The sequence below is a fragment of the Vicia villosa genome, linkage group LG3, assembly GCF_029867415.1.
Source record: "Vicia villosa cultivar HV-30 ecotype Madison, WI linkage group LG3, Vvil1.0, whole genome shotgun sequence".
Taxonomy (NCBI): domain Eukaryota; kingdom Viridiplantae; phylum Streptophyta; class Magnoliopsida; order Fabales; family Fabaceae; genus Vicia; species Vicia villosa.
The window spans coordinates 215,151,967-215,179,631 of record NC_081182.1 but is presented as its reverse complement, the minus strand read 5'-3'; the positions used below and the strand labels follow the sequence as shown (position 1 = coordinate 215,179,631).

Below are 27,665 nucleotides of genomic sequence, written 5' to 3'. Positions count from 1 at the left end.
TAATTTCATTAAAAAAAATAAGAATTTGAATCGTAAATAATTTCTGACAATATATAGTGAAAAATTTGTTTTCATTTATTCTTTTTAGGATGTAAAATATTTTATTTACTTAAATTATTTGTAAATTTGTAATTATAACTTTATTTATAAATTATAATTGGTTCTAAAATATTTTATTTACTTAAATAAATTTTAAGTCGTGGTCGCACTTTTGTATTTATTGTTTTTATCTAAATTTATTTTAAACAGTTAGATAATATTGTAAAAGATCAAAATAATTAACTTATATTTTAAATTACAAATGCAACTTATATCAAAATTATTTATATCAATATATCTTTAATTATTTTTAAAAAAAATATAATATAATTTACCTTGAGTAATTTTTATATGATTAAATTATTAATAAACTAAATGATTGTATATGTATTTTGTGGTATTATTTATTTAACGAGTTAATTGTTTTTAAAACTTACACAAATTATTAATAAATTACAAATGTCCAAATTATTTTATAATTTACAAAAAAAATTTAGTTAAATTAAATTTTTTATGTATACTATTAATACTATTAATAACAATGACATTTTATCTATACAATAATAATTTTACTATAAGTAAAATTTCTAAATTATAAGTGTTTTTAAAATATTTTTTTTACTTAGAAAATATTTAACCCGTGCCTCGCACGGGTCTATGTACTAGTTTATTATAACAATAATATCAAGTACATTGCAACAACAAAACAAAAAGGAGAGAAGTATATGGTGAAAAGTGAGGATCAACACGTGACTTGAGGAGCAAGCAACGCAAAAATTACAACGAATTTATCAATCACTTATGGTTTTATTAGTCTTGTACAACAGATAAACACCAAAGAATTAAGACTTCTATAAATACACTCATCATGATACTTATTTAATGGAGTGCTCCAACATGTGATATGTAATGTAACTGATACTAAAAAAATGTACTTGAGGATTTAGTGGTCTTGTGACATAAATTAAATTAAATTGCCCTAATGAAAATTAAGTGAAAGGAAGAAATCAACTTTGGTTTCCAAATTGTGTTTGAATATCCTTAAAAGAAACGGTAGCTGATCCTCTTCGTTTTGCTTTTTGTTGAGAAGGATGTTCCTTCCAACCCGTCATGTATATAACCTATGAGAATATAATAATTGTCATGTCAATTCACATTGAAGTCTTGTTCAGTATATGACGCTGATGTGTATTGGCGTCAGACACGGCACTAACACATGAGATTAAATTCAATTATTTCATTTTCTCAAGTTACTGGAAAAAAAAAACAGTTGGAAATCATGAGCTTGAGCCACTCTTACTGATTTTACAGACTAGTCTGGTTTTTAAAACACGGCTATAAATAAAGTTTAGATAAACACTTCTGGTTTTCTTAATCGAAAAATGATGCTGCTATTTTGATTACCTGGAAGGTTGCGGGTACGGTGCCATCTTCTGAAGCAAACATTGAATCATAAATAGCTGCAGTTGCTAAGGCTGTGTCCCTCTTCAGCATCTGTTTCACTTATGCACTATTATTATTTTTCAAGACGAGATGAAACGACATCCAAGGTTCGTCTTTTGATAAAAGGAAATTATATTTAACATCCATTGGTATGAAAGAAAAGATAAATCTTTACCGAGTTCATTTGGGAAAGTGCATTTGTTTCACCCATTGCACGAAGATGTTCTATAAGCTCCAGGGCTGTACTACAGAGAGATAAGAACAGCCATTACAAAAATAAATCACATAAGACCAACTGGTACAAAAATGATTCAAAAGAGTAAAAAGATTATTAAAGCAGCGTACATTAAAAAGAAAATTATTCAAAAGAGTAAAAAGATTATTAAAGCCGCGTACATTATAAAGATCAGGTAACAACTTGAAAGAATTTTATTATAAAGCTACCATACTCTTTATGGTCTTTATTTACTTCAAGTACTAACTTTGAAAACCAGTAAATAAAGTTGCTTTTATTAACTTTGAATTCGGTCATCAACTATAATTGGAATTTCAAACTAAGGAAGAATCTCACTATAGCTAAAGTTTAGGAGAACTCAACTTGATTAATTTATGTTGCATTTAAAATAATTCAACTACAGAACCAAGCGGAAACCCTCACCACTTCCATATTTAACTGTATACTCATCAACATCAACACCTGGTAGGTTGAATCCTGCCCTAGTCAAAAGATTCCCAGCGTCTCGAACCTAAAAATGGAGGACAAAAGGTGTTCACAGTTCTAGCTTTATAATTTTACTCGTAAGAAGTATAACTCATCTTTACAAGCATTAAAGTTAAATCTAGCCGGAATAACCAACAGATCATAAAGTGGTATGGAAGACTAATGTTACCATAACAAAAGTGTGACAAACAAACTTATGAGAAATGATATTTTGAAACACAAATTTGACAACAAATTGTAAGAAAAGGTTTGATGGTCAACGCAAACCAAATATGGGGTTAATTACGTGTTGCAACACATCAACCAACTACTAAACGTGATTAACCACAATTTTTAACGTCATTAACCACAACTTTAGGTGTTCATATACATCATATTTATAAATTATGTTCAAATATACATGATTTTCATGTGTTCAACTATAGTATCAATTGACCATGATTTGTGTTCAAATGTACATCTGAAAATCATGGTTAATGATGTTCAAAATCATGGTTAATCGCGCTCAGTGGGTGATTAATTAATTGTGACACCTTGTTACTTTCATTAATCATCAACTAACATAACTAACCATGTATTTGAACAGCACTTATTACTTCAAAACCAACCAACCATCAACAAAACCACAGACTTCATTATTTAACAGTGCCAACTGACAAGGATTAGTCATCATTTAATGTGACATTGATTAATCTATTGTTTTGAAAAAACAACTCTATTGCATTCTGCAAAGCTTGCAATAACGATGAAGCGAACATGTATAAATCAATCCCCAGAGCTAAGCTTTCACGAGGAAAAGGTACGTCAGTTTCTAGTAGACACCAAAAAAGTCCACATAAAGATTACTATGGGATCCCTATAAATTTCCCCTCAGCCAATGTAAAATAGATAGCTACCTCAGAAAAATCTAGTAACAGTGTGATAAAACAGAATTATAACCTATGACATGACAAACAAAAATGTCCATGCATCCTTAGCCAGTTTATTCTTCTGCTAACACCTAGATTTCCATATCTACACTCTCCAAGTATGAGCCTTAGTATTATGGTTCAAGGATCTAACAGCACCACATTATTCTATTTGAAAGGAACACCATTACATTCATTCAAAATGCGAAGGATCTTAACTACTACATAAATCAGTTTTGCAACAATGCATACCTGTGCTAAAGGTGAAACTCGGGGACTGATCCCTCCTTCGCGTTCCATTTGTGCTACAGTACAAGCTATTCTGAGTTCCCTGATTTCAGCACAAATGTCATGAAAATGCTCCATGCGTACATTGGTATTCTAAATAAATCTCTAAAATATAATAATAGTCACCTTAATGTTTCTCCTCCGAGGATAGCTGCTAAAAACAGGCCATCTGGCTTTAATGCCAACATAGACTGCAAAACATAAAATATCACATTGTAAATAATAATATGACATTACAACCGAAATTTGGATAAAGTGAAAGAAACAAGATTTGGGCGTTGACTAGATAGTGTTGGAAAAAATGAAGCACTAAACTTTATCGATACTAATACTATACTCCTAGTTGTAATTTAAAATAAAATAAAAAATTGTCAAATATAAGAAACATGGTAGCCAATCCTAGAAAGATAATCTAAGATGTTCTAAATTACACTAAGACAGCCCAAAAATTATGACAGCGCTGAATTTCCCTTTTAACAACTACAGAAATTGATTAAATAATTAAAATATTTGAAGACAATAAAAAATCATGAAAACACAATTTGTGCCTTCAATATGCTGTGACTGATCGGCCAAACTCCTAAAGAGACAAAAATCCACGCATTTTTCTAGCATCATTTAACGCTCTTTTTGGAACACTAACAGGAAATGGCGAAGTCAAACACAAATAAAGCTAATAAGCTCATCAATGATCACAACTGTATAAAAAAGTTTACTTGTATCATTGCTCCTGGAAGATCATTAGTCCAGTGAAGGCCCAAGCAACTAATAACCAAATCCACTGAGCTGGAAAGGTACATGTAAAACAATTCAAAAGGGTAATATTAAATCAATGTCAAGTGTAAAATCATCATTTAATATCAAGTTTAAACTATAAGTGTAACTAAATACAAAGCAAACTCCCGCACCTTTCTTTGATAGGCAAGAATTCTTCGTCACCAACCAAAAACGTTGTCTCCATGTTATCGTTAATGGACTCATGGTTATCATTTTTACAACGTTGTACCATGTCATAGGATGCATCCATGACAATAAGCTTTTCTATGGAATCTGTGATCAATCAATTTCATTATAATGTCATCCACATATAGGATTCAAGTTAGCAATATTAGCATGCACATAGACTAGGCAAGTCCAATAATCCCATCTTTTGAATAAATTATTTTCTCTCGTGATCATTCTCAATAAAAGAAGTTTTCAAAACAATCATTTCAAAGACATCGATGTGTAGTGATCGGGGGAATCACTATGTCGCAACGAGCCACCGACACTTCAGTTTGAAGGTTTGTCGGATCTTTGACACTGACACGTGTGGTTACATTCAAAATTTAATACCAAAAGTCTACGTGTCAGTGTCGTATGCGGTGTATCTGTGTCAGTACTTCGTTGATCATGGAAAATGTTGGAGCAACACATTCCCTATCGATGTAGGGTTTAGTGTCAAATATGTGTCAGTGTCCCACATTGACACGTGTTCTCTATTAATCTAATGCTCGGTATCCGGCACCAACACATTCCCTAGTAATACAATGGATGGAGTAAATTTGTTACCTCGGCCGCGAAGAGAGCGCGTGATTGCTTGCAACGAACCTCCCAAACATAAAGCTGAGGGAAAAACCTTCTTACAATCCTAAAAACATGAATTGAAGTCTATGAAGTAGGAACCAAAAACACGACACCGACACTGACACGCAGACACCAGATACCGACATACTTTTTCTCAGAGGTGTCAGTGCTACCGAGAGATTGAAGTTAATAATAATAATAATAACAATCTATAACAACAATTTGAGTAGTAATTAGAAACAATTTGGGGAAAAAAACCTAATTAACGAACCTGCAAGCGATCTGATAGATTATCAGCGACGGTGTGAAGTAAAGGATCGTTTTGAGGCATCAACCATGCGGCACGGTCACGCTGGATCAATTACATGAACGGAAAATGAGTGAAAGAGAAAATAGTGAATGAATTTGGAGAAAATGTGAGAGAAGAAGAAGAAGAAGAACCTGGTTGCGTTTGAGTTGGCGATCGAAGATGTTGAGTTTAGAGGTTGTTGAGAAGTTGGTTTTGCGAAGGAAGGAAAATAGTGTTCGTTTTATCATTTCTTACTTTGAAGAATCGCTATTCACTTTCTGAAAGAAAAAGAAAATGAGTACGACGGAAACGACTGTGAAAAATGCGAAATCGAAAAACAGAAGGATGAAGATGGCGGACGACGGCACGGCTGATACCGGTCACAATGAAATGGTTTTTTTAGTTAAAAAATGGATTTTTATTCAAATATCAAATTATAAGAGTTTAATAGATGAGTTTAATGATACACTTTTTTCTAATTTTTTTTACACTACACTTTAGACATCTTAGTAATTAAAAAGGGAAATGCTAACAAGTAAATATAAATATATTTTTTTAAAAGAAATCATGACAATTAAATATAAATATAAAAATATCTAAAGTTTACCATTTGAATTAATTAATCATAGAAAATGAATTATCTTCCAAATGCTACCTCCACATGTAACTTGAAACCAAAAAAAAACAGAACATGTCGTTCCACTGCTCCATCTCTAACTCACATCACTACTCTCTCAGCGGCATAACATCAAACACCTTCACCACAGTCCCAATTTCCACTTCCAAACTCAAATGCACCACCAATAACAGATTCAAAATTCTTGCAAAATCAAATTCAGATTCATCACAATCCACTTCATCTTCTACCTCTCTTCTCTCTTTTCTCTGTCCCCTGCTCAAGCTTTTCTCTGTAACACTCACTTTCTTATTCATATTTTTATTATTTCTTGTTACTGTTTCTCATATGATGCTTCTTCTGGCAGGGAGGAGATCCTTCTGGACAACGTAATTTTGCTTTGGAGGTGAGCTGACCCTTTTATTTAACACTCTCATCAAGTTTATTTCTATGTTCTTATAAGTGTGTGTTTGGTTCTGTGATGACGAGAATTGATTTTGAGTGAATTGATTCTGATTAAAAGTGAGTTGGATGCAAAGTGATTTAAGTTTGGATATATTTACATAAAAGTGAGTTAAACAACAAATATCAAATTATGATGAAACTCAAAAACTACAAATTTTAGCTTCAAGTAGAATCAACTTTGGAGGCAGAATCAATTCTACTTTGAAAGAACCAAATACCTCCAAAAGCTAGACCAAACATGCACGGATTTGAAACGAAGTCGTATTTAATCCTTAACTAATTGTTGCCTTTATCTGTACTATAGTTTGTTTCATAATATATTATGTCGAGGGTAATGCATTTTATTTTATCACAAGAGTATGTAGTACATGTGTAATAAAAAGGATTCTCGAATGTTTTAGAAAAACTATAGGAAGGAAGCTTTAGGTCAAAATATTCTTAATAAGTTAATTACTCATGTCAAATTATTCGCAAGTGGGTGTAGTACATGTTGTTTTGGGACTTTTAGTAGTTTTTTTTATATGATATAGTTATTCTGTTCCTGTCATAGAGTTCTGCGCCTTGTGAATGAGCATAAAGACGAGTAAATGCTAGGGATTATCTATATTTTGCATACATCGTATCGTGTGAGTGACTAATCTTTTTGAGTTTTGATGATGGCGATGATGATGATGATGATGGTGATAGTTAGCAACATCTTCCTTAGCCAGCACTTCAAGGTTTGCATGGGGAAGAAAATCCGCAGTTGAGAGTGTGCAGAACAATGAGATAACTTCAAATCCTCCTATTAGCTTGCAGCTTTTTGAATTTGGTATGTCTTTTGTTGCTTTAGATTGGGGTAATGGTAGAATGCTTGGTGATGCTATTGCTTATTTTTTGGATAGGCAAGTGTTAGTATTTTCTTCATCACTTGAATTTGAATCTTGGTCCTGTAACTCTTTCAACTCCTTTAACCCCAAGTTCAAACCAGGTGATGATATTGCTATTATGCATTGCAAACCTTTTATATTCTTCTTTGACTTAGTTATTGAAGTTTATCAATATTATAGAATTTAATTTATTTCTTTTAGTGAAATCATCGTGCTTGGTCTCCATGTTGATAATGCTATACTATTTTAGAAGTTTCATTTACTAGTGTTTCAAACTATTTTTCAACAGAGGCATGTCCCTTTTGTAGAAGGGTACGGGAAGCCATGACTGAACTAGACCTTTCAGTAGAGGTTAGCTGCAGATTCATTTCATAACCACATTCAACATTATTGCTCTTTTGAGTGAGTTTTGTTTTCTCACTTGATCACTGTTATTCATTGCCATCATAATAGGCTCCATGGTTTTGGGGTCTATGTCTACAACAGTTGAATCTAGAGGTTTAGTTTTTGATCAATTTAATTCTTATGCTATGAAGCACTAACACTTATACGAACATCCGAAACGACACTGTTACATTGACACCGATAAAAACTTGTAAAATTGAAGTGTAACCATATGTGTCGGTGTCTGACACGGACATGTGTCCGCCACCAAACACGACTTAAATCTGAAGTGTTGATTGATGCTACACACAAACTTCTGTTGGGTCACTACTCACTAGTATTCAAACAAGTTCCAAAAGAGTTTGATTTAATGTCATGCTTATCTGTGACATGTGAATTGATTTAATTTGTGGTTGAGTTCTATCTATGAATTTCCCTAATATTAATACTCTTGGAGTCTTGGTGTTGTCACTAGGTGTATCCTTGTCCTAAAGGTTCTGTAAGACACAGGGAGGTGGTCAGAAAAACTGGCGGCAAAGAGATGTACGCTGTTCTCTATGATTGATATTTCTGTCTGTTTTTATCTGTTGAGTGTTGATTTGTATTGCATTTTTGTTGCATGTATGAATTTTCAACATTATTGGTGTAAATAGTTTGATGTTCTTGTTATCTTGAAATAATTTTTTCTGTTTAAATATGTCACAATGTTGTTCTTTTTGTAGGTTTCCTTTCCTCGTTGATCAAAATAGTGGCGTTTCTATGTATGAAAGCAGTAAGAAAAGAAGCTTTCTCCTAATTTTTTTCTCCAAACTCGCCAACATTTTCATAGTTGTTAACTAGTTTGGAATAATTCATCTTAATGGTTTATTATTCTTTTTCAATGTCTCTAATGTCTTACCTATGTTTCCAATTTTGCCCGTTTCAGTTGTTTTTTTGAAAGATTTTAACTAATTCAATCCATTGAATGTTGTGTACTTTATTGGTTACTTGCTGTAGGCGATATTGTAAAATACTTGTTCGAGCAATATGGAGAAGGTAGAAGTCCATCATTGGGACTTTTAGAGAGGTATAGAATATAAATCTACTTTTGAACCGAGTTTTTCTAACTTTCTGACAAAGATACGATGATCAATGACCAGAGACTCTCAATGCTGAGCATTATTCCTTGTTTTCATGGCTTTGACAAAGATAATCATTCTTTTGCAGCACTATTTTCACCGGATGGATGCCGACTATTCTACGAGCGGGTAGAGGAATGACACTGTGGGAACGTTCTACGGTTGAACCTCCCCCTAGAAAGTTGGAGCTCTTCTCATACGAAAATAACCCGGTAAGATAATGCTTTTCTATCTCCAATTTGTGGGAGGAAATGCAAACATGTAAACTAGAGAACTTTATATATCTGCTCAACCTTGGTTTAATATTTAGGATCATAAGATTTTGATATACTTGTCATGTTTTTGTCTAACTTTATACAGTTCAAATTTGATTTTTCTAGAATGCTCGAATTGTTCGCGAGGCATTATGCGAATTGGAACTTCCTTACATTCTTCAAAACGTAGGAGAAGGATCTCGCCGGACGAAGTTACTCTTGGATGCTTCTGGATCTATAGAGGTAAAAATTTGTTGGAACTTAATTCCATATAAGCTTAATTGAGTTGAAATTTGTATGCTTCTAAAGCTTTTCTTGTTCATGTTCTAATTTATCAGTTTAAATCCTTACATGAATATGAAACTTGTGTTCTGCAGGTTCCTTACTTTGTTGATCACAACACTGGATTTCAATCTGGGGATTACAAGATCATCTTACCCTATCTGTTCAAAACGTATTCGACAGCTAATGTATAGTTTCCATTTTCTGGAAATGAAAAACTTTTTGCGCTTTCGCAATGATTTTCTCGATATGTGTGATGAACAAATCCCCTCGATACAGGCGATAGAAAATTGTAAAGAACTAGTTATACAAATTGTAAAGAAGGAAAGTTTTGGTTATTTATGAGAGTCATGCAGAACTCTGTTCAACTTATGATTAACATAACATAGATCACAAGTTTGGTGTGACAAGTGCCATAGATATTGCAATATGTTTGGATTCAAATCTAAGATCTTGCACTGCTTCATCTTATCTTGGTTTTTTTATTGGATCATGCTAACGAGTTTTCCTCGTGCATTCTTTAAAATTTCCAATTAAAAAAAACATTTATTGAAACACTCAATTCTTATCAATAGAAAACAAACCTAAGTAGCTATCTAGTCATAATCATATGGGGCCAAAATTTCTTTACTTCATATTTATAAAAATATATTATTTCAAATCATGTTACATATAATCATTTATGTCACTTTACCTGCTCTCCTTTTCTTCCTTGTGTAACTCATCCCTAACCAACCATGTGTCGCTATTATTAACTTTACCAAATACAAATTTAGCAAAAATAAGTTATAAATATTTTTAAAAATCTTATTTATTTCGTAAATTAATGGTGAAATATGTGTATGGAAATCTTTTTTTATAACTTAATAATAAAAAAAATATGAGGTTGTGTATTATAGACCGTTTTGCATATCCTGCATCTGATCACAAGAACGTGGCTTTCATCTGCAATATTTTATTTTTGAAAATAAATTCTAACTATTAAATATTAGACAAAAAATATTAATTTAAAGAAAATATTTTTAATAAAATCTAACAATATTTTTAATAAAATCTAACAATATTTTTATCCCATGACTAGTCCATAATCTCCAACACCAAACGTTAGGTGTTCTGTCTCCCACCAAATAATTCCTTTAGTAGGTGTCCTCCAAATAATATATGACACCTCAAAAGTCATTACAATCTTTCAACTTCTCATTCTTCCACATTCCCTTCACTTTACTCACAAGCAATTTCACATTTCCAATTTTCCAACAAACACTTTTTTTTCACATAAATCTTCAAAATCAAACCCACAACACTTCATATCCAAAACACACACTTTTTTTCTTCTATCCAAAATCCAAAACCATGAGATCCAAAACTCAACTCTCATGCAACCTCAAACTAGTTCTCATCTCTTTCATATTCATCTTTTTCTTCATCATGTTATTCAAATCATCACTATTCTCATTCTCTCAACCACTCATGACCACAACCTCAAAAACCAACAACAACCTCTCAATAACCTCATCATCACAACAAGAAACAGACAAAACAACCAAATTACCAGAATGCCCCTCTCTTCCTATCTCTCCAACATGCACAAAAAACCCTCCATCATTAGTCAATGCAATAATCCACTATGCAACAACAAACATAACTCCTCAACAAACAATTCAAGAGATTTCGGTCTCATCGAAAATTCTACAAAAGAAATCACCATGCAACTTCTTAGTATTCGGTTTAGGCCACGATAGTTTAATGTGGACGTCATTAAACTACGGTGGCCGAACCGTTTTCTTAGAAGAAGATAAGTCATGGATAGAACAAATCCAAACAAAGATATCCGGTTTGGAATCATACCATGTTGTGTATGATACAAAAGTTCATCAAAGTGATGAACTAATGAGAATTGGAATGGAAGACAATTGTAAAGAAGTTAGTGATCCAAGACATTCAAAATGTGAATTGTCACATAAAGGTTTTCCTAGTGAAATATATGAAGTTGAATGGGATGTGATCATGGTGGACGCGCCGACGGGCTACTTCGACGGCGCGCCGGGGAGGATGAGTGCCATTTATACGGCGGGTTTGATTGCTAGGAACAAAGAAAATGGTGAAACGGATGTGTTTGTGCATGATGTTGATAGAAAAGTTGAAGATGAGTTTTCTAAGGCTTTTCTTTGTGAAGGTTATTTGAGGGAACAAGAAGGAAGGATTAGGCATTTCAATATTCCAAGTCATAGGGCTCGTTTGGGTAGACCATTTTGTCCATGAAAAAATTGATTTTTGAGATCAGTTTTTTTTTTACTATGATCTTTTTAAATATTCATTCTACTATAGTTTGAAGATTATTACCATGGATTCTTTATATTTTTCATGTTATTATGGATGAATGGAATAATAGATGTTATAGTGAATTGATTTAATTTGTATACATTATCTAAAAATAATAATATAGTTTTTAATCAAATATATTTTATGATGTCATTTTGAAATTTAATTTAAATAATATTTCTACAAATATGTTTTTTTGAAATTAATCCATAGAATATATAAAATATTTAATTTAATCTATTTATGATATGGATCAATATCAGACTAAAATAAAAGAATCAATTTCAAAAATAAATTAAAAGAGACATGTAAAGATCAAAATCTAACAAAACAAATTAAACAATTAAAAATTTATATATTTTCACAAATTAATTATGTATTTAAACCATTAATTTACTATAATGAAAAGCAAATTGATGTTTTTGAAATTATAAATCATTTTTAATTTTTATTCTGAATTAATATGAGATATTTTTGTAGATCTGAACAAATGCATGTGCTTGGTTTCAATTATGGATACATTAAGTTGAAGGGTCCATTCATAAGGTCCCAAAATAAATAATTAATTTATATAAACATTTGTTTCCTAAAAAATTCAACAATCCAACAATAATGCATGATATGATGTTTAATTTAAAATATCCAACAGTCCGCACGATCCCATCAACCACTCCACCATTTCAAATATAAAAGGAAATTTTTTATCCACCTCCCTATTTTCTTGGTGACCTCCAGCAAAATTCCGCAACTGTCTCTTTACTTCAGAAATACATTTTCGAAATAAAAAAAAAGGTGTTTTCGAAGATGCATATCCGAAAACACCTTTTTTTTTCAAATTTTTTCTTATTTCAGAAATGCATTTTCGAAAACACCATTTCGGAAGTGCATTTCCGAAATACTGCGCGTTTTGCAGTTTAAACAAAACAACCCCTCCCCCCAAATCATTTACCCTAAACCAATTTCAAACTCAACTTCTCTGAGATTTTCTGCAAACTAACTTCCAAGGCTACATCAAAAGCTCCATCTACTTGTTCTACTACATTCAAAAGCATCTCAATCCCCTTCAATTTGTAAGTTTCTAAAGCTTTAGATCTATGATTGAAATGCATGTTAGGGTTATTAGAAATTAGAAAAATGATATAGGGGTAGGTTGTTAGTAGTCTTTAGGGTTGCTTAGAAGCATAAAAACTGGTTTTGAAGTGTTTTGGGGTCTGCCAAAAAACCTGCATAAATGGTGTTCGCAGGGGTGTTTCGGAAGTTCATTTCCAAAAACACCTCCCTCACCAGTTTCAGAAATGAACTTCCGAAATGTGTCCAGAAGTGTTTTTTTGTTTTTTCAATTGTTTCACATTCTTATGGATTTCAATTGTTTCAAGAATATGGCAGGAAACCCAACACGTACCAGACAGGGGAGAGAGACACAGACAGCGTCAACTAGACGCGAGCGTGCGGCGCAGCTTGCATCGACGCGGAGACGGGGTGGAGTACGAGCACCCGTACAGACAGATGAGCCTGGTTCCTCGTCTGGATCGAGGAGTCGGTTGGCTCGGGTATCTTCTTCTCGTCAGGAAAAGGTACGGGAGGAGGAGGAGGTAAGATACCAGGAGGCGGAGGAGGAGATACCTGATGTTGATCCTCCACATGGGGAGGAGGAGGAGGAGGACGAGGAGGACTATCCGGGAGAGCCTAGGGACACGTCCGTGCTGATTTCCTACCACGAGCACATCGATCGACGTGTCTGGGAGGGAGAGGTGTTTTTTAAAATTTATCCGACTTCATAATTTCCTACCAAAAGCTGAATGAGGCCTCCAACTGGAGGACCAAGCAGTTGACCGGATCTGCCACACTCCTGACGGTACGTTTCATTTTAATTGTTTCACATTTATTTATGGTTCGTATTTATTTTTAATACATTATCGTGTTTGTGTTTCAGGGCTGAATCATCTCCTACTTCCCCCCGCATCCACGGATTCGCCATTGGTCCTGCGTACGAGGACGCCATGCCCAGGGCCGCGCCGATACGTTCTCCAAAGGGGGAACAATGCAGTGGGTACCTCGACTGCACAGCTCACGATGACATTCGTTGGAGGCCATTCAGTGACTACACTGCTGTTGTCCCCTTTGACAGCATCGCGTTGTATTCTGGCTGGTTGGCATGCGGGACCAACACCATGGTGAGGTATCTCCCTGAGCGGTGCATGCGGCAGTTTGGACATGTGCAGATGATATCGAGGTCGCCGTTTGAGGCTGCTCCGATACAGTTACCCCAGTGGAGCTCACTGTCATATTTGCGGACTGGGAGCGTCATGTGGTCCCGGAGGAATATCGTCGCATGCAAGCCACCTAGGACTGACATTGTGTAGAGGGGTACGTCATATGGTTCTATCGGTGTCACATCCTCTGATGACAGTCGACGCTCCCGGCACTCCTAGGCCAGCATACGAGAAGCTCCTGGAGAACCAGCAGGCCGAGGATGACCATGCCATTGATCTCCTGCCGATATGCCAGCGGATAGAGATGCTTGGGCGGGACGCATTGGAGCGATGTATCATTGATCAGGGCGGTCCAGAGGCAGTCGCCGTGGTGGAGAGGATGATCGGTGATGCGGGCCGTGCGACAGCATATAGGAGGCAGAGGAGGTCCCAAGGAGAGAGGGTTAGGCATATACAGTAGGGGTTCCGGATTATTCAGCTTGTATTTCGCACACTATTACTATTTTATTCAGCTTGTATATAATATTATTCATATTGTATTTATTATATTAGTATTTTATGTTGATATGTCGTTTATTTTATTCGGCGTTTTCGTTTAATTAAAAATACGAGACTGTTAAGAAAAACATAAAAAAAACACAATTTTTGCATAATTCGGAAGTGCATTTTCGAAAACCCCCAAAAATATGAAAAAGGTGTTTTCGGAAGTGCATCTCCAAAAACACTCCCTATTTGATATTTTCGGAAGTGCATTTCCAAAATCTAGAAAAATCTTAAAAAAAAAAAAAAACTTCGAAGATACATCTCCGAAACAGAGACAACTTAAAAATTTCGCTGAAGTCACCTCATAGGGGTCAATAAAGAAATTCTCATATAAAGTCATACCATAAGGTTGTGTGAGTTTTAAATAATATTTATCATTTTCTATGTATTAAAAGAAGTATACTATACTATCGTATATATGGTAAATATTTATTTTATTGGGTCTAAATCTAGAATCTATATAATAAAAGTAAATGTAAAGCTTAAATCTTTAGCCTGGCCTAAAAAAAATTTAATTTTCTAAAATAAAGGTTAGGAAACTAAATGGTACTAGCTTTTAGAGTGGGGAGGAAGCATCTCATATAGTATATGGCGTATTTATGCTTAAAACTATTCAAATAAATGTGAGCTCTCTTAAACAACCTTAAACAAAGGAGGTCATTAAGGAGAAGTTTGGTTTTTCTTTTGTAAGTCTAATTGGTAGGTAATTTTTTTCTTACTTTTTATCTAGTAATTTTTTTATCAAATAAATTGAAGAATTCTTATTTCTCTCGTTAATATTATCTTGATTATAAAAAAAAATCTTAAATAAGTTGGAGAGCTCCTGTTTCTCCCATTAATATTATCTTGATTATACAAAAAGAATTTTAAACAAAAATTGTTTATTTGTCATATTTAAAAAACATAATTTATTGATGTCCGTAACTATGAGGGAGGAGTTTGAAATCACTTGATGTCGAAACTAATCTCGAATCGAACTATACCGGTAGTTTAAAACCTCAAAAAGAAAAAACATAATTTATTTATTTTTTCAAATTGTCAATGTTCAAATAAAAATAGATTTATATAAGAATTTAATTGATATGGGACAATGTATGCTAATTGTGACTATTGAGTTCTATAAAATAATAGAGGAATGATATTTCTACACTCAAATATTACAACTACACCGTATAATTATACGATTTGTTTTTTTAATTATTTTTATAATTAATGTTTGCTTTTTGCAACACAAAACAACACATGTTTTGTTGTATTTTTTATGGTATATGTACATGGTATAAGAATTTTAGTGTAAGCATAGCAATGCTTAAAATAATATCAATAAATGATTGTGATCGGTATAGTGATTATATAAAATAGTTTACACGTTACATAAAGTGAAATCTATTTTTATCTCTCTAAATATACAAGTTTCTTTAGTCGCTCAAATTTTTTTTTTCTAAACTTTGATGTTTTAAACTTTTTGTTATTAATTTTTTATCAAAGTTCACTTTGTATGTTTTAAGTGATTTTTTTTAGTGACATGAAAATTTTGAATGACTTTTTTTTTAATGACATTAATATTTTGTTTAACAAATTTAATCCTTATTTTAAAATTATAGAGATATTTTCTTTTTATATGGTTGTTTCTTCAATGATTAATTGAATAATTTGTTAGATTAATTGCTAATTTATTGTCAAAGTAATAGTCTGATCTTCACAAAATATTCGACTCTTTCAATAGCATTTAATCTACAATATTTGATATACTGCATAGGATGTTACAACATACTTTGTCTCACATGATAATAGGGTGGGTCATTATCTCTTGCTTTTTTGAGCTCAACGAATTTTGAGCTGCTCGAAGCATGAACAAGTATATTGTTGTACATTTTCTATCATCTTGATATCATCCCCAATTTGAGTCCGAATAGTCATAAAACATTGACTTTCATTCTTGTATTCTTTTGATATGTCATGAGTATAACATGATTTGCAGTTTCTTTAATATACAAGTAAATTGCATGATATTGGTTTCTCCATGCATCTACTAACCAAATCCATTCTATGGCAAATATTGTTGAGAAAAACAAGTGTGAGTTGGAAGTATTGAGAAACAAGTGTGGAAAAGTCTTGTATTGATTTAAAAAAAATAGAGATTGAATACTTTATAAGCGAGAGAATCCACACACATATCATCTTAAGATTTTGAGTGAGTATGTGGCGAGTCTCTCATAAAATGTGTTGCTCGTAAAGAAAATCCCAATGTAAAAATGCCCACTCGTGTTGACCCCCAAATTTATGATCCAACAAATATCAGGCCTAGTGTTGCATAGGTACCTTAATGAACCAATGATATGCTAGCTAGTACAAGGTTCCATGTTGTAGTTCATCAGTTGTGCCATTTTTCAATTTTATTCCTATTTCCATGGGAGTAATTGCAGTGTTGCAATAGCTTGAATTTATTCAAAATATTTTCTGCATATTTCTTTTGGTGTAAGAAAACTTCATGTTTTGTTTTTACAAACTCCATACCTAAAAAGAAAGTCAAGTTATCTCATAGACAAAAAATTACAAAATATTACAGAAAGACTGACTACGAAGATGCATCCCAGTTTTTAGGTAAACGTTGCAAAATTTCGGAGATGCATCTCCAAAATTTTCTACAACTATAACCACCGTTAATGGCGGAGAACATCCCCCGAAAATCATAAAAAACAATACATTGTTTGTAAAAAATATCTATCTAACTCGTTTTTAATAAGGTATAATAAATCAAACATGTAAAATATTTCTATTTCATATCATAAACATCAACTTCTACACATTTATACATAAACTCAATAAAAGGAAAAAAAACTCAATAAAAATATGTTAAAATTTAGTGCGTTTAAAAATATATCTCCAGAACCTAAGGGTATAACCATATTTTCATGCGGTGTCTTAGCAATGCATATGGTGCATTCAGAAATTCCTCAATTTAAAATAGTGACAAGCCCAAGTAGTGAAATAGTGTTGGACCGTAGCCCAAGTCATTCAGAGGAGTGCATAAAACTCGTAAAGATCAGAAACAAGCAGAAACTCTGACACAGCAGAATCGCATTCATTTGAAAGTGAAGAACAAAAAAAATGGGCGAATACGAATTCGAAGAGCGAAAATTCGAACCAGAAGAAGAAGAAGATCACACTCATAATCAAAACGATTCCTCTCCACAACCACCTCCTGCTGACGACGATCTCACCGACTCCAAATCTAACGTACTCTCTCTCTCTCTTTTTCCTAATTCGCCGTTGTTTTCTGCACAATTAGGGTTTTCAATTCATTCTATCGTTTTGCACTTTACTCTCTTCACTGAACTAGGTTTTTCCATTTGCTTTCAATTGAAACTGTATATATGCAAATTAGAGATCTGTATGATGGTTGTGCTTTGATTTTGGATTGTTTTTTTGATTGAATTCTAACTTAATTAGAGCTGTATTGTGTAATTGTGTACTGTACTGTATTGTGACCACACTGATTGCGGTCGTCGCAGTTTGAATTATCTGTAAATTGTCCTTTTTCATGAAAATGTCAGTATCGGCACCTTCTGATACTGTTTTGTCGTGGCCGTTTTTTGCTGTATTTTAAACCTTGAACCGTTTTCCATACTTAGTAGCGTCTTAACATGTTTTTTGTTTGAGTATATACTAATAATGTTGAAATGATGGTAGTTTATTGAATTTATTTTTTACATGCAATGTGATATTGTATTTGTGATTGTGGTTTGGGTATACCTATTGGTTTCTTCTTGTTTCTCTGTTTCATTAAAGTATCTCTTTATTTGCTGTGCTTATTTTTCACCGAAATTTTAGATATGCATAGTCATTGTTGTTATCAAGTTTGAAGACATGAGTTTGTTTATTTTCTGTTAATCTTTTGATTGTTTTTCGGCAGTATGATTCTCGTGATAATGAAAGAGAATCCTCGAGAAGTAGAGAAAAGGAGCTGGAGAATGGGAGGGAGAAGGAGAGGAAAAGGGAAAAAGGAAGAGACAGGGAGAGAAGCAGAGATAGGGATGGGGAGAGAAGCAGAGACAGGGATGGGGAGAGAAGCAGGGACAGGGATGGAGAGAGAAGCAGAGACAGGGTCAGAGATAGGGAGAGAAGTAGGGAAAGGGGAAGAGACAGGGAGAGAAGCAAAGACAGGGAACGTGATCGGGACGTGGAGAAGGATAGGGTTAAGGACCGTGATCACCATCATAGAGACCGACACAGGGATCGTGGTGAGAGAAGGGTGAGGGATAGAGATGACGATGATCAGTACAGAAGCCGAGGCTATGACAGGTAAAAGTTATTTTTTGGTTTAGTGCATCAGTAGCAACATCTGATATTTTATTGGAGATTTTTAATTTTCCGCCAATTGTTCTTTGTCTATTCATATATATTTTTTCTACTACCTATTATCTAACTTTGTTTGGTGGTATAGACGAAGGGACTATGATCGAGAGGATAGGCATAGGACTAGGCGCAGGTCTCGATCTAGATCAAGGTCAAGAGCCCGATCTGAGCATAGATCAAGGTCACGTTCTCGTTCACGCTCAAAAAGGTAAAGTTCTAGAAAGATCCTTAAAATTTGCGATTAAGGTGTGCCCTAACATAAATGCATATGCCGAGTCTTCCATTTGTAACATTTGGCGTTCTGTTTAGTTCAACAAATAGTTAAAGGACGTGCAAGGGGAGCTGGCATAATATTGTGAATCCACGTGGAAGGGACTACTAATTTACTTAGTTAACTTAAGACGCCATTTTATTTTAGTTTTCATATCTAATATATCCTTGATAATTTAACTTGGTTAAATTACTCTCTACATCATCATTGTTTCACTATTGTTTTTAGTTAGTCTTTATAATTTTTAACTCAACTCAACGATGTCCTTATATTTTAAAATTTTGTAACGAAGTTGCTTGAAGATTTCACTACATTAAATTTGTTATGTTGACTTGAACTTTGTGGTACTAACAATTATTTATTTGTTTATTAATAAATATTCAAGTGTTGGTCATCTGACTTGTAAAGGCCATACAATTTGCACAAGTGCTCTGCTCTCAATTTTGACAGCCTTGGTTCACCCATGTAATGATAGATGGTATTAAATTTACTGTTACAGTGTTGGCCTTTTGAGATTTTGGTGTGTGTTTGCTTTGTGTTGAACTCACAGCAAATGTTCTTTGAATCTGCAACAAGAAGTTGCTGCAGTCGTGTCCAATATGCATTGAGTATTCTTGGGTGCCAAAATTAACACTGTTCATTACAAATTTTTGGAACTTTACATGCACAAATATCTATTAAAACTAAGGGGACTTACAAGTTACCAAGTATTTTAACCTTTTAAATATTATGATTGCATCACCTAAAGTGTTGCTTTGCTACTTAGAATTATTTATCATTTCATTCTTACACTTTCCTCTGCACGAAAAGTAAAATTCATTATTGACAAACTATTTTGTTTTACTTATAGCAAAAGGACTAGTGGTTTTGACATGGCTCCCCCTGCTTCTGCAATGTTAGCAGGTGCTTCTGCTGTTGCAGGTACACTTTCCTCATGGGTATATTACAAACATTTTTAATCTTAACTTCTTTCTTCCTTTTGTTGTTCTTGTTGATCCTAGTATGGAAAATTCTTAGCAAATTACACGGTGTTTGCTTGATAAGATAAGTTTCAGTCGCTACTCGGTTTATAATTCTTGAATACTGGTATCCTTGGTGTGTAATTTTGTCTTTCTTTTTACTTAGTGATATAATTCTGGAACTAAATAGTGCTTTGGTTTTTTCTCGTGTTTGGTGTTTGTTTGTTTTGTTGTATGTCTTGTCTTATGTTCTAAGAAGGCAATGTTGGGCTACTAGCCCCAATGTGCTGCCAATGGGCGTGAGCCGACGTCTGTAGCTTTTATGTCCAAGGAGGAATCAATGCACCTGTTTTTGGTGGGTCTTGTTCGTCTTCAACTGGAAACTGTTACCTACTTTGGTAGACTTATGAATATTATCCCTAATGTTTGCTTACAAATTACCATATATTTTAATCTTATTGATAAAAATATAATTCGTAATAAAAACTAGTATAATATAGTGATGAAGTAAATTTCTGCTTTAATCTCATGCTGGTTTTAGCAGGAGTCAGTTGATACCTAATAATAATGTAACGGGATTGCTTAGTTTTTTCTCAGATGTGATATGCTTTTGTTGCACTTGCAGGTCAGATTACTGGGGCAAGTCCTGCAATTCCTGGAATGTTCCCAAATATGTTTCCCATGGCTACAAGTCAGGTATTTTTTTTTTTATTCTCAAATCTGGTTGTGCTAGACAATGTTTTATCAATTTCACCATATTTTTTTTTGTTTATGTTCTGAAGTTGCAGCAATTTAATACTCTTCCTGTCTTGCCTGTTCAGGCTATGACACAACAGGTAAGAAGAATTTATGAGTCATGATGTTAAGCTTTTTTCCCTTTTATCATTACTTTGCTTTCTCTAATTTTGTCCCTTTTTGCTGTACAAAACGTATAGGCTACACGACATGCTAGGCGGGTGTATGTTGGGGGCCTCTCTCCTACAGCTAATGAGCAGGTAATTTAGAGCAACTCATTATGATCCTTCCCTGTTGCTAATTCCCTATTATTATGTGGTCATGTTTGTTCTACTTTTGGATTTTAATTTTTTGCTTCTGATTTTGTTATGCTGCAGTCAGTTGCAACTTTCTTCAGTCAGGTTATGGCTACAATCGGAGGAAACACCGCTGGTCCAGGTACATTACGATCTTAAGTGGATTTTGCCAGTTTGCTGACCTTATAGTATTCCTAATTGGTTTAATTTTATTGTGTAGGTGACGCCGTTGTGAATGTTTACATTAACCATGATAAGAAGTTTGCCTTCGTGGAGATGAGGTCTGTCGAGGAAGCCAGCAATGCAATGGCTCTAGATGGAATTATTTTTGAGGTATCTTCTCCTTTTAACTATAACTGATGCTCAAGATCCTTTTATTATGTGAGAATGCGAGTACATATGTGAATGTTAATCTTAATTTCATTTTTGATTCAGGGTGCACCAGTCAAGGTCAGGAGACCCACTGATTATAATCCTTCTCTAGCTGCCGCCCTAGGTCCAAGCCAACCTAACCCAAACCTTAATCTGGGCGCCGTCGGCCTATCACCTGGATCTGCTGGGGGACTTGATGGTCCTGATCGAATTTTTGTTGGTGGAGTTCCTTATTACTTTACTGAAACACAGATCAGGGAACTTTTAGAGACTTTTGGTCCTCTTCGGGGTTTTGATCTAGTGAAAGATAGAGAAACAGGGAATTCAAAGGGTTATGCATTTTGTGTTTATCAAGATCTTGCCGTTACCGATATTGCTTGTGCAGCTCTCAATGGAATTAAAATGGGTGATAAGACCCTTACTGTTAGACGGGCTAATCAAAACACAAACCCAATGCAGCCTAAGCCTGAGCAAGAGAGCATTTTAATGCATGCACAGCAGCAGATTGCTCTCCAGGTATGATGGAATTGTCATTTTGGATTGTATTTTCTTGCATAGATCTTTTGTGCATATGTTTGGAAATTTAATTGCTGAACTTTTTATTTTGTAGAAACTTATGTTACAACCAGCATTAGTGGCAACAAAGGTGCTGTGTTTAACTCATGCAGTTTCTCCGGATGAGCTCAAAGATGACGAGGACTATGAAGAGATTCTTGATGATATGCGACAAGAGTGCTCCAAATTTGGTAATTTTTGATTTAGTTTTACTTATCTTTCCTTGGTAACTAATATAACTTTCATATAAATTTTGTGTTATGTTTGTATTGTATCCTCTTTTAGGTAGGTAGTCCCATAGATAGTCAGAGCCTCCATAACTATCTCTACTCATACTTATTTCATTGAATGCTTTTAAAATATGCATACTTAACTGTCTTCCTTTATACAATCTGCAGGTAATTTGGTGAATGTGGTGATTCCTCGCCCACGACCCGATGGTGAACTATGCCCTGGAGTTGGAAAGGTTTGTTGTTCTTCTGACCTATTCTTTTAGAAATTCTATTTGTCTTGGGGGTCATATTCATAATCTTTTGTTTGTTGTTTGTCTGTGTTTCTGCTTCAGGAAATAATGGCGTGATTCATGCAGTCAATCTCACCTAGCAAACAAAGCTTTTGCTGTTTTGTTATATTATAGATTGTTCAATTGTTTTTCTCACAGATTTATTTTATATACAAAATTTTAAAGATGCATCTTATGATATGTTGCCACAGCATTTAACTAGTATGACAACTAGTGTGTGTTTCTAACTTGTTAAATGATGTGACAACACATCATTGGATATAAATTCAACTCATTTCTTTTTGTCAAATACTGCATTATTTGATTCTAAATAAAGCATTTGCTAAAAATTACCTATGGAAAATGAAAATTGTAAGTTGTTGATAAATGCTTATGAATTTGTGTTTTAGGGGCAACTATTATATGCAAAAATTGTGGCTGTAGAATCAATTTTGTTCTTGTTGCAGGTATTTTTGGAGTATGCTGATGTTGAAGGTTCTGCAAAAGCTCGTGCTGGATTGAATGGAAGAAAATTTGGGGGAAATCAAGTAGTAGCTGTCTATTATTCAGAGAACAAATTTGCTGAGGGAGATTATGAAGGCTAATTGTGCCCCTTTTCACTTGGATTGTATCTGAATTGAAATTTTATTTGCAGGGATTATTGTATTTGTATTACTAATGAGTCATTGTGGTATATTACAGAAACTGTTTTGTTTAGTTGGTGGAGTAGCACATTATAGAGAATTTGTCAATAGGTTTATTCTATACAATACAAATACATGATTCTGTTTTGTCACTTGAGATCTTTGTGACATGTTTGAGTAAAGTTTGTTTTGAATTAGACTTATATTATTAGTCAAATTACAACTTGTTTGCTAATGAACTGACTATAATGATGGTAGTGTTTGAAAATAAGTAGAATCTAATTATTGTCTAAAGTTTACTAATTCTATAATGGGGACAACTTCTCTACCCATCACAAAAAGATGGGTAGTGTACATTCCACCAATCAGACGATACTATTTAATTTTTATGTATTTAATTATTTATCATATAGGACAATTGTTTGATGTTTTCAATGCATGTTACACTAAAGGTAACCTTACCCACCTTTTTGAGGTGGGTAAATAAGAATTCACCTTCTATAATATCATTACGTTTAACAAGTTTTAATCCAACATTAGAATCTAATTATTTTCTTTATTAAAATGAGACAATTAAACATGTCAATCACCATTACTAGATTTGAAATATATTTTGTTTTTTATAAATGAAATTGAAATTAGAGTGACTGATAAAGTTGTTAATAAATTTGAGTTAAAGTAGTTTATGAGAATTTGACTTTAAATTTGGACTGTACTCTTTAACTCATTATCTTCTTACAAATAAGTTGTTTCAAATCATACTATTTGGTTCTCTTAATAAAAAAATAAAAAAAATCAAACTATGTTCTGATTTCTGAATTCTGCTACTCCATTGTTGAACGGATACATGTGAGTAAAAACATGTGATTGTTATTAAGGCTGATACTAGATATGAATTGGGTTGTAAATAATTTCACATAAAGTGACTAATTTTCATCTGCTTCATTATTTCTCAACTTTTTTTTATGAGTATTTTAATTTGTTACCAATACATTTATGTAAAGTAAGACTCATCATGTTATATATGATAAGACCACATAAACACACTACCGAAAAGCACCAAAAAAGCTTCTCTTGCCATCTTCACATATTCCCAACCGATTATCAAATTAAATAAACGCACACTTATCACATGAATGCCATAAATATGTTATCATATGGCAATGCAACTATATAAGAATGCATAGTCCATTTGTGTCAGAATAGTTTGAGTTCACTAAGATGAAGAATTTTATCTGCACATTCATGTGTATCTGTCTGAGCCTAATTGCTACAAAATGTTTGTCTCAGTTTCAGCCACGGCCACCAGAGGGACAACAAGTTCCATGTTTCTTCATATTTGGTGACTCACTGGTTGATAATGGAAACAACAATGGAATCATAACACTTGCTAGAGCCAACTATAGGCCTTACGGCATCGACTTCCCACAAGGCCCCACCGGTCGCTTCACCAACGGTCGAACCTATGTCGATGCATTAGGTAATAACCTTATTTTGACGTATTTAGTCGTTAATATAGCATATTTTTGCAGTATGTAAAATCTTCATATATTATTCATTGCAGCTCAACTTCTCGGTTTTCGAACATATATTCCTCCATATTCAAGAGCAAGAGGTTTGGATCTTCTGAGAGGAGCCAATTTCGCATCAGGAGCAGCAGGCATCCGAGAAGAAACAGGCAGTAACCTGGTATGCACGCGCGTGCACACACATATATTAATACTGATAATTAATTATAAGCACAAGACTTATGTAATATGATTTTCCTTAATGTAGGGTGCTCATACATCAATGGACGCGCAAGTGACTAACTTCGGAAACGCAGTGCAGCAGATGCGGAGATTCTTCAGAGGAGACAATGATTCGATGAATAGTTACCTGAACAAATGTATATACTATTCAGGAATGGCTAGCAATGATTACCTTAATAACTATTTCATGACTGATTTTTATTCAACTAACACTCAGTACACTCCTAAAGCTTTTGCTTCTGCACTTCTTCAAGCTTACGCTCGTCAGTTAACCGTAAGTTAGTTATATTATTTCATGCATTTAGTTTCAATCGAATCTACGTATAGTTAGTTGGATCATGACTGCGTGCGGTCAAACCTGCATGGAGTCATGAAGTCAACATATTTGTACGAGTTTGAAATTTGAACGATCTGATCTTAATCAAACAATAATAGATATTTTGACCTATTGTTACTAATTTGTTCACTTAATATTGTTCAGCAATTACATTCACTAGGGGCAAGAAAAGTGATTGTTGCAGCCGTTGGACAAATCGGGTGCATACCGTATGAATTAGCGCGTTTTAACGGAAACAACAGCAGATGCAACGACAAGATCAACGACGCCATCATGTATTTCAACTCGGGTCTTAAACAGTTGGTTCAGAATTTCAATGGAGGACAGCTTCCAGGATCAAAGTTTGTGTACTTGGATTTTTATCAAAGCAGTGAAGATCTAGCAACAAATGGAAAATCATTTGGTAATGTTCTTTTCCGAAATCATTTTGGTCAAGTAGTCTATATTTGATGTCTCTGCACAGCTACCAACTGGCTTAGCGGCACTATTTTCTAGAGTCATGATAAAATAAAAGCATATTATGGTTTCAAAAGCTGATTTTGGACATTTTTGTTGATGTAATGAAACAGGATTTGATGTTGTTGACAAAGGATGTTGTGGTGTTGGAAGAAACAATGGACAAATCACATGTCTTCCATTGCAAGAACCATGTGAAGAACGTGGCAAGTATTTGTTTTGGGATGCTTTTCACCCTACTGAGTTGGCAAATATTTTGCTAGCAAAAGTATCATACAATTCACAATCTTATACTTCTCCTATTAATATTCAACAATTGGCTATGCTTTGAAAGTTGATTATATGTTTTTCATTTTGTGTGTTGGTGTTTATGTAGTACAAAAGTTGATGTTGTCTAGTATAAGAATGTTTTCATGTTTCTTAAAGTTACTTTGTTTAAGTATGAATTGATGTCATTGTGTTGTAATAGTGATAATTCAATAAATATGCTTTTGTCTAACTCTAATCATTTATAAATACAATCAACATCTTCATTTTTCTTTTATTTTCGATGTAATAATAATTGTTGAGTATCACTCATAGTCAGAGTGACAAGGGTAGAAGTGGCAAACGATGATGTCCATCATGCAGAAGTGTGAAAAAAAAAAAAAATAGAGCGGGACGGATATATTTAAGGATTTGGGCCTAAAATTTTTACTTGTTAAAAAAAAAATATGAGAGGTGATAGTTTCATACATCAATTTATATATAACATCAAACTTGATTTTCAACACATAATAACATTACATTTGTTTAATGATCATGTCACTGAATATTGTTTTTTTTGTTTTTTGTTTTAATAGAAATTCTAAATAACAGAATCATGTATGTAGAGTAACAGAATCACACCAACACAGAATATTAATAATACTGTTTGGCTATGGCAGTGGCGGAGTCAGGAATTTTAGGGAGCTTGGGCAAAAATTTTACACCCTGTTTTTACTAATATTTCTCTTATTTTGTCTAAAAATTTTGCCCTTGATTTAGTCCAAAAATTCCACACTCTATTTTTACTAATTTTGCCCTTAATTTTGTCTAAAAATTACTAATCTTGCCCCTGATGTTGTCTAAAAATCGACAACTAGGTGGAGAGTATACAACGAAAGGAAGGGTTGTGCCCGGGCGTATGCCCGAGCTCGCTGGGCTGTAGATCTGCCCATAGGCTATGTAAAGATCTCGCTTGGAAAAATTGCCGTAGTCACTACATCCACGCTTATTTTGATATCTTCGAAATAGAAGTCCTTCAGGTGGTTCTGTAAAATATAGAGACAATGTATGTTGCAAATCAGACAAAAAATCAAAGCAGATATCCATAAAAAAGAAAACAAAACAATCATGAATCAAACCAAGACAACAAACATAACTATTAGTAAAAAAAAATCAACAAATTTATACTAAGAAAACAAAAACAGGAGAGACTAAGGGAACGAAAACAAAGAAAAAAACAAAAGCTAAATTAAAGCATTGTATTTAAAAATCGGACGCACATTTACCTTTATGTGTATTTGATTACTTTCTTTGCTGACGGTGAGTTTTGAAGCAAAATGTCTACTATTCTATTGGGCACCGAAAGTCCATATGTTTCTATTTCCAACAGTCTTAAGTTATGTAAATAAGGGAAATCAATCTTCCACGAATCAGGAATTAAGTTGAGAATCTAAGCAATGAGAAATAAAGGTGAGATCAATTTTTCGCAAGTCAATAAAAAAATGAAAGCATTAAATTTTAAGCAAACCAACTTAAAATACCTGAAGAGTCTTTGAAGAAATTGTCAATGATTCCATAAGGGCGAGCTCAACCAGCCAATTGAATAGAATAGGAGGAAAAGGACAATTAGCAAGAACGGTCCTAAATGGTAAACGAATCTTTGCATGTTTAAAGGAAGAGAAACTGCAACTGTTATTGCAATTGCGCCCACGTAGATTTTGTAAGGGATCACCGAGAAATTCAAAGCTACAAAGATTTGGGGTACATAACTTGAATTTGTAAGCGTTGCTAGGCATTACTATTGTTAAATTAGCAAGGGAGACACTTGATATGAATAGGGTGTCTTCCAACAGGTTCCTTAC

The 27,665-nt window shown here is 33.7% G+C and overlaps 5 protein-coding genes across 15 annotated transcripts in view; 4 read left to right on the top strand and 1 right to left on the bottom strand.

Annotated features, from left to right (window-relative positions):
• Window positions 1–765: 765 nt before the first annotated feature.
• On the bottom strand, window positions 766–5,716 carry LOC131593541 (putative methyltransferase At1g22800, mitochondrial). Its single transcript, XM_058866082.1, has 11 exons — window positions 5,407–5,716; window positions 5,237–5,317; window positions 4,951–5,029; window positions 4,308–4,449; window positions 4,116–4,185; window positions 3,526–3,590; window positions 3,364–3,442; window positions 2,141–2,228; window positions 1,658–1,722; window positions 1,444–1,533; window positions 766–1,160 (listed from the first exon to the last, which is right to left on the bottom strand). The coding sequence occupies exons 1-11, from the start codon at window positions 5,500–5,502 to the stop codon at window positions 1,047–1,049; spliced, it is 969 nt and encodes a 322-aa protein (XP_058722065.1). The 5' UTR covers window positions 5,503–5,716; the 3' UTR covers window positions 766–1,046.
• A 174-nt stretch (window positions 5,717–5,890) lies between these two features.
• On the top strand, window positions 5,891–9,686 carry LOC131593540 (uncharacterized). Its single transcript, XM_058866081.1, has 10 exons — window positions 5,891–6,164; window positions 6,238–6,276; window positions 7,023–7,146; window positions 7,494–7,555; window positions 8,064–8,131; window positions 8,311–8,360; window positions 8,585–8,654; window positions 8,795–8,918; window positions 9,087–9,203; window positions 9,338–9,686. Exons 1-10 carry the CDS (start codon window positions 5,946–5,948, stop codon window positions 9,434–9,436), a joined length of 972 nt encoding a protein of 323 aa, XP_058722064.1. The 5' UTR covers window positions 5,891–5,945; the 3' UTR covers window positions 9,437–9,686.
• Window positions 9,687–10,425: 739 nt separating this feature from the next.
• On the top strand, window positions 10,426–11,656 carry LOC131657362 (glucuronoxylan 4-O-methyltransferase 3-like). Its single transcript, XM_058926775.1, has one exon. The coding sequence runs from the start codon at window positions 10,596–10,598 to the stop codon at window positions 11,502–11,504; it is 909 nt and encodes a 302-aa protein (XP_058782758.1). The 5' UTR covers window positions 10,426–10,595; the 3' UTR covers window positions 11,505–11,656.
• Window positions 11,657–17,364: 5,708 nt separating this feature from the next.
• LOC131593534 (splicing factor U2af large subunit B-like) overlaps window positions 17,365–27,665 on the top strand; it is an 82,511-nt gene continuing 72,210 nt past the window's right edge. The window contains exons 1-13 of one of the 11 annotated variants that reach the window (XM_058866058.1): window positions 17,367–17,560; window positions 18,237–18,625; window positions 18,768–18,887; window positions 19,801–19,871; window positions 20,535–20,605; window positions 20,731–20,745; window positions 20,845–20,904; window positions 21,022–21,082; window positions 21,161–21,273; window positions 21,376–21,828; window positions 21,923–22,058; window positions 22,266–22,333; window positions 22,837–23,165. In XM_058866058.1, the coding sequence (XP_058722041.1) occupies window positions 17,432–17,560; window positions 18,237–18,625; window positions 18,768–18,887; window positions 19,801–19,871; window positions 20,535–20,605; window positions 20,731–20,745; window positions 20,845–20,904; window positions 21,022–21,082; window positions 21,161–21,273; window positions 21,376–21,828; window positions 21,923–22,058; window positions 22,266–22,333; window positions 22,837–22,974 (1,824 nt within the window). In that variant the 5' untranslated portion in view covers window positions 17,367–17,431 and the 3' untranslated portion in view covers window positions 22,975–23,165. Of the gene's footprint in view, window positions 17,561–18,236; window positions 18,626–18,767; window positions 18,888–19,800; window positions 19,872–19,904; window positions 20,308–20,534; window positions 20,606–20,691; window positions 20,746–20,844; window positions 20,905–21,021; window positions 21,083–21,160; window positions 21,274–21,375; window positions 21,829–21,922; window positions 22,059–22,265; window positions 22,334–22,432; window positions 23,166–27,665 lie in introns of those variants that run through there. The other 10 variants (XM_058866056.1, XM_058866054.1, XM_058866061.1 and 7 more) reach the window with 10 other exon arrangements.
• Window positions 23,899–26,041, top strand: LOC131593538 (GDSL esterase/lipase At1g33811). Its single transcript, XM_058866079.1, has 5 exons — window positions 23,899–24,493; window positions 24,578–24,702; window positions 24,790–25,038; window positions 25,246–25,504; window positions 25,671–26,041. The coding sequence occupies exons 1-5, from the start codon at window positions 24,235–24,237 to the stop codon at window positions 25,886–25,888; spliced, it is 1,110 nt and encodes a 369-aa protein (XP_058722062.1). The 5' UTR covers window positions 23,899–24,234; the 3' UTR covers window positions 25,889–26,041.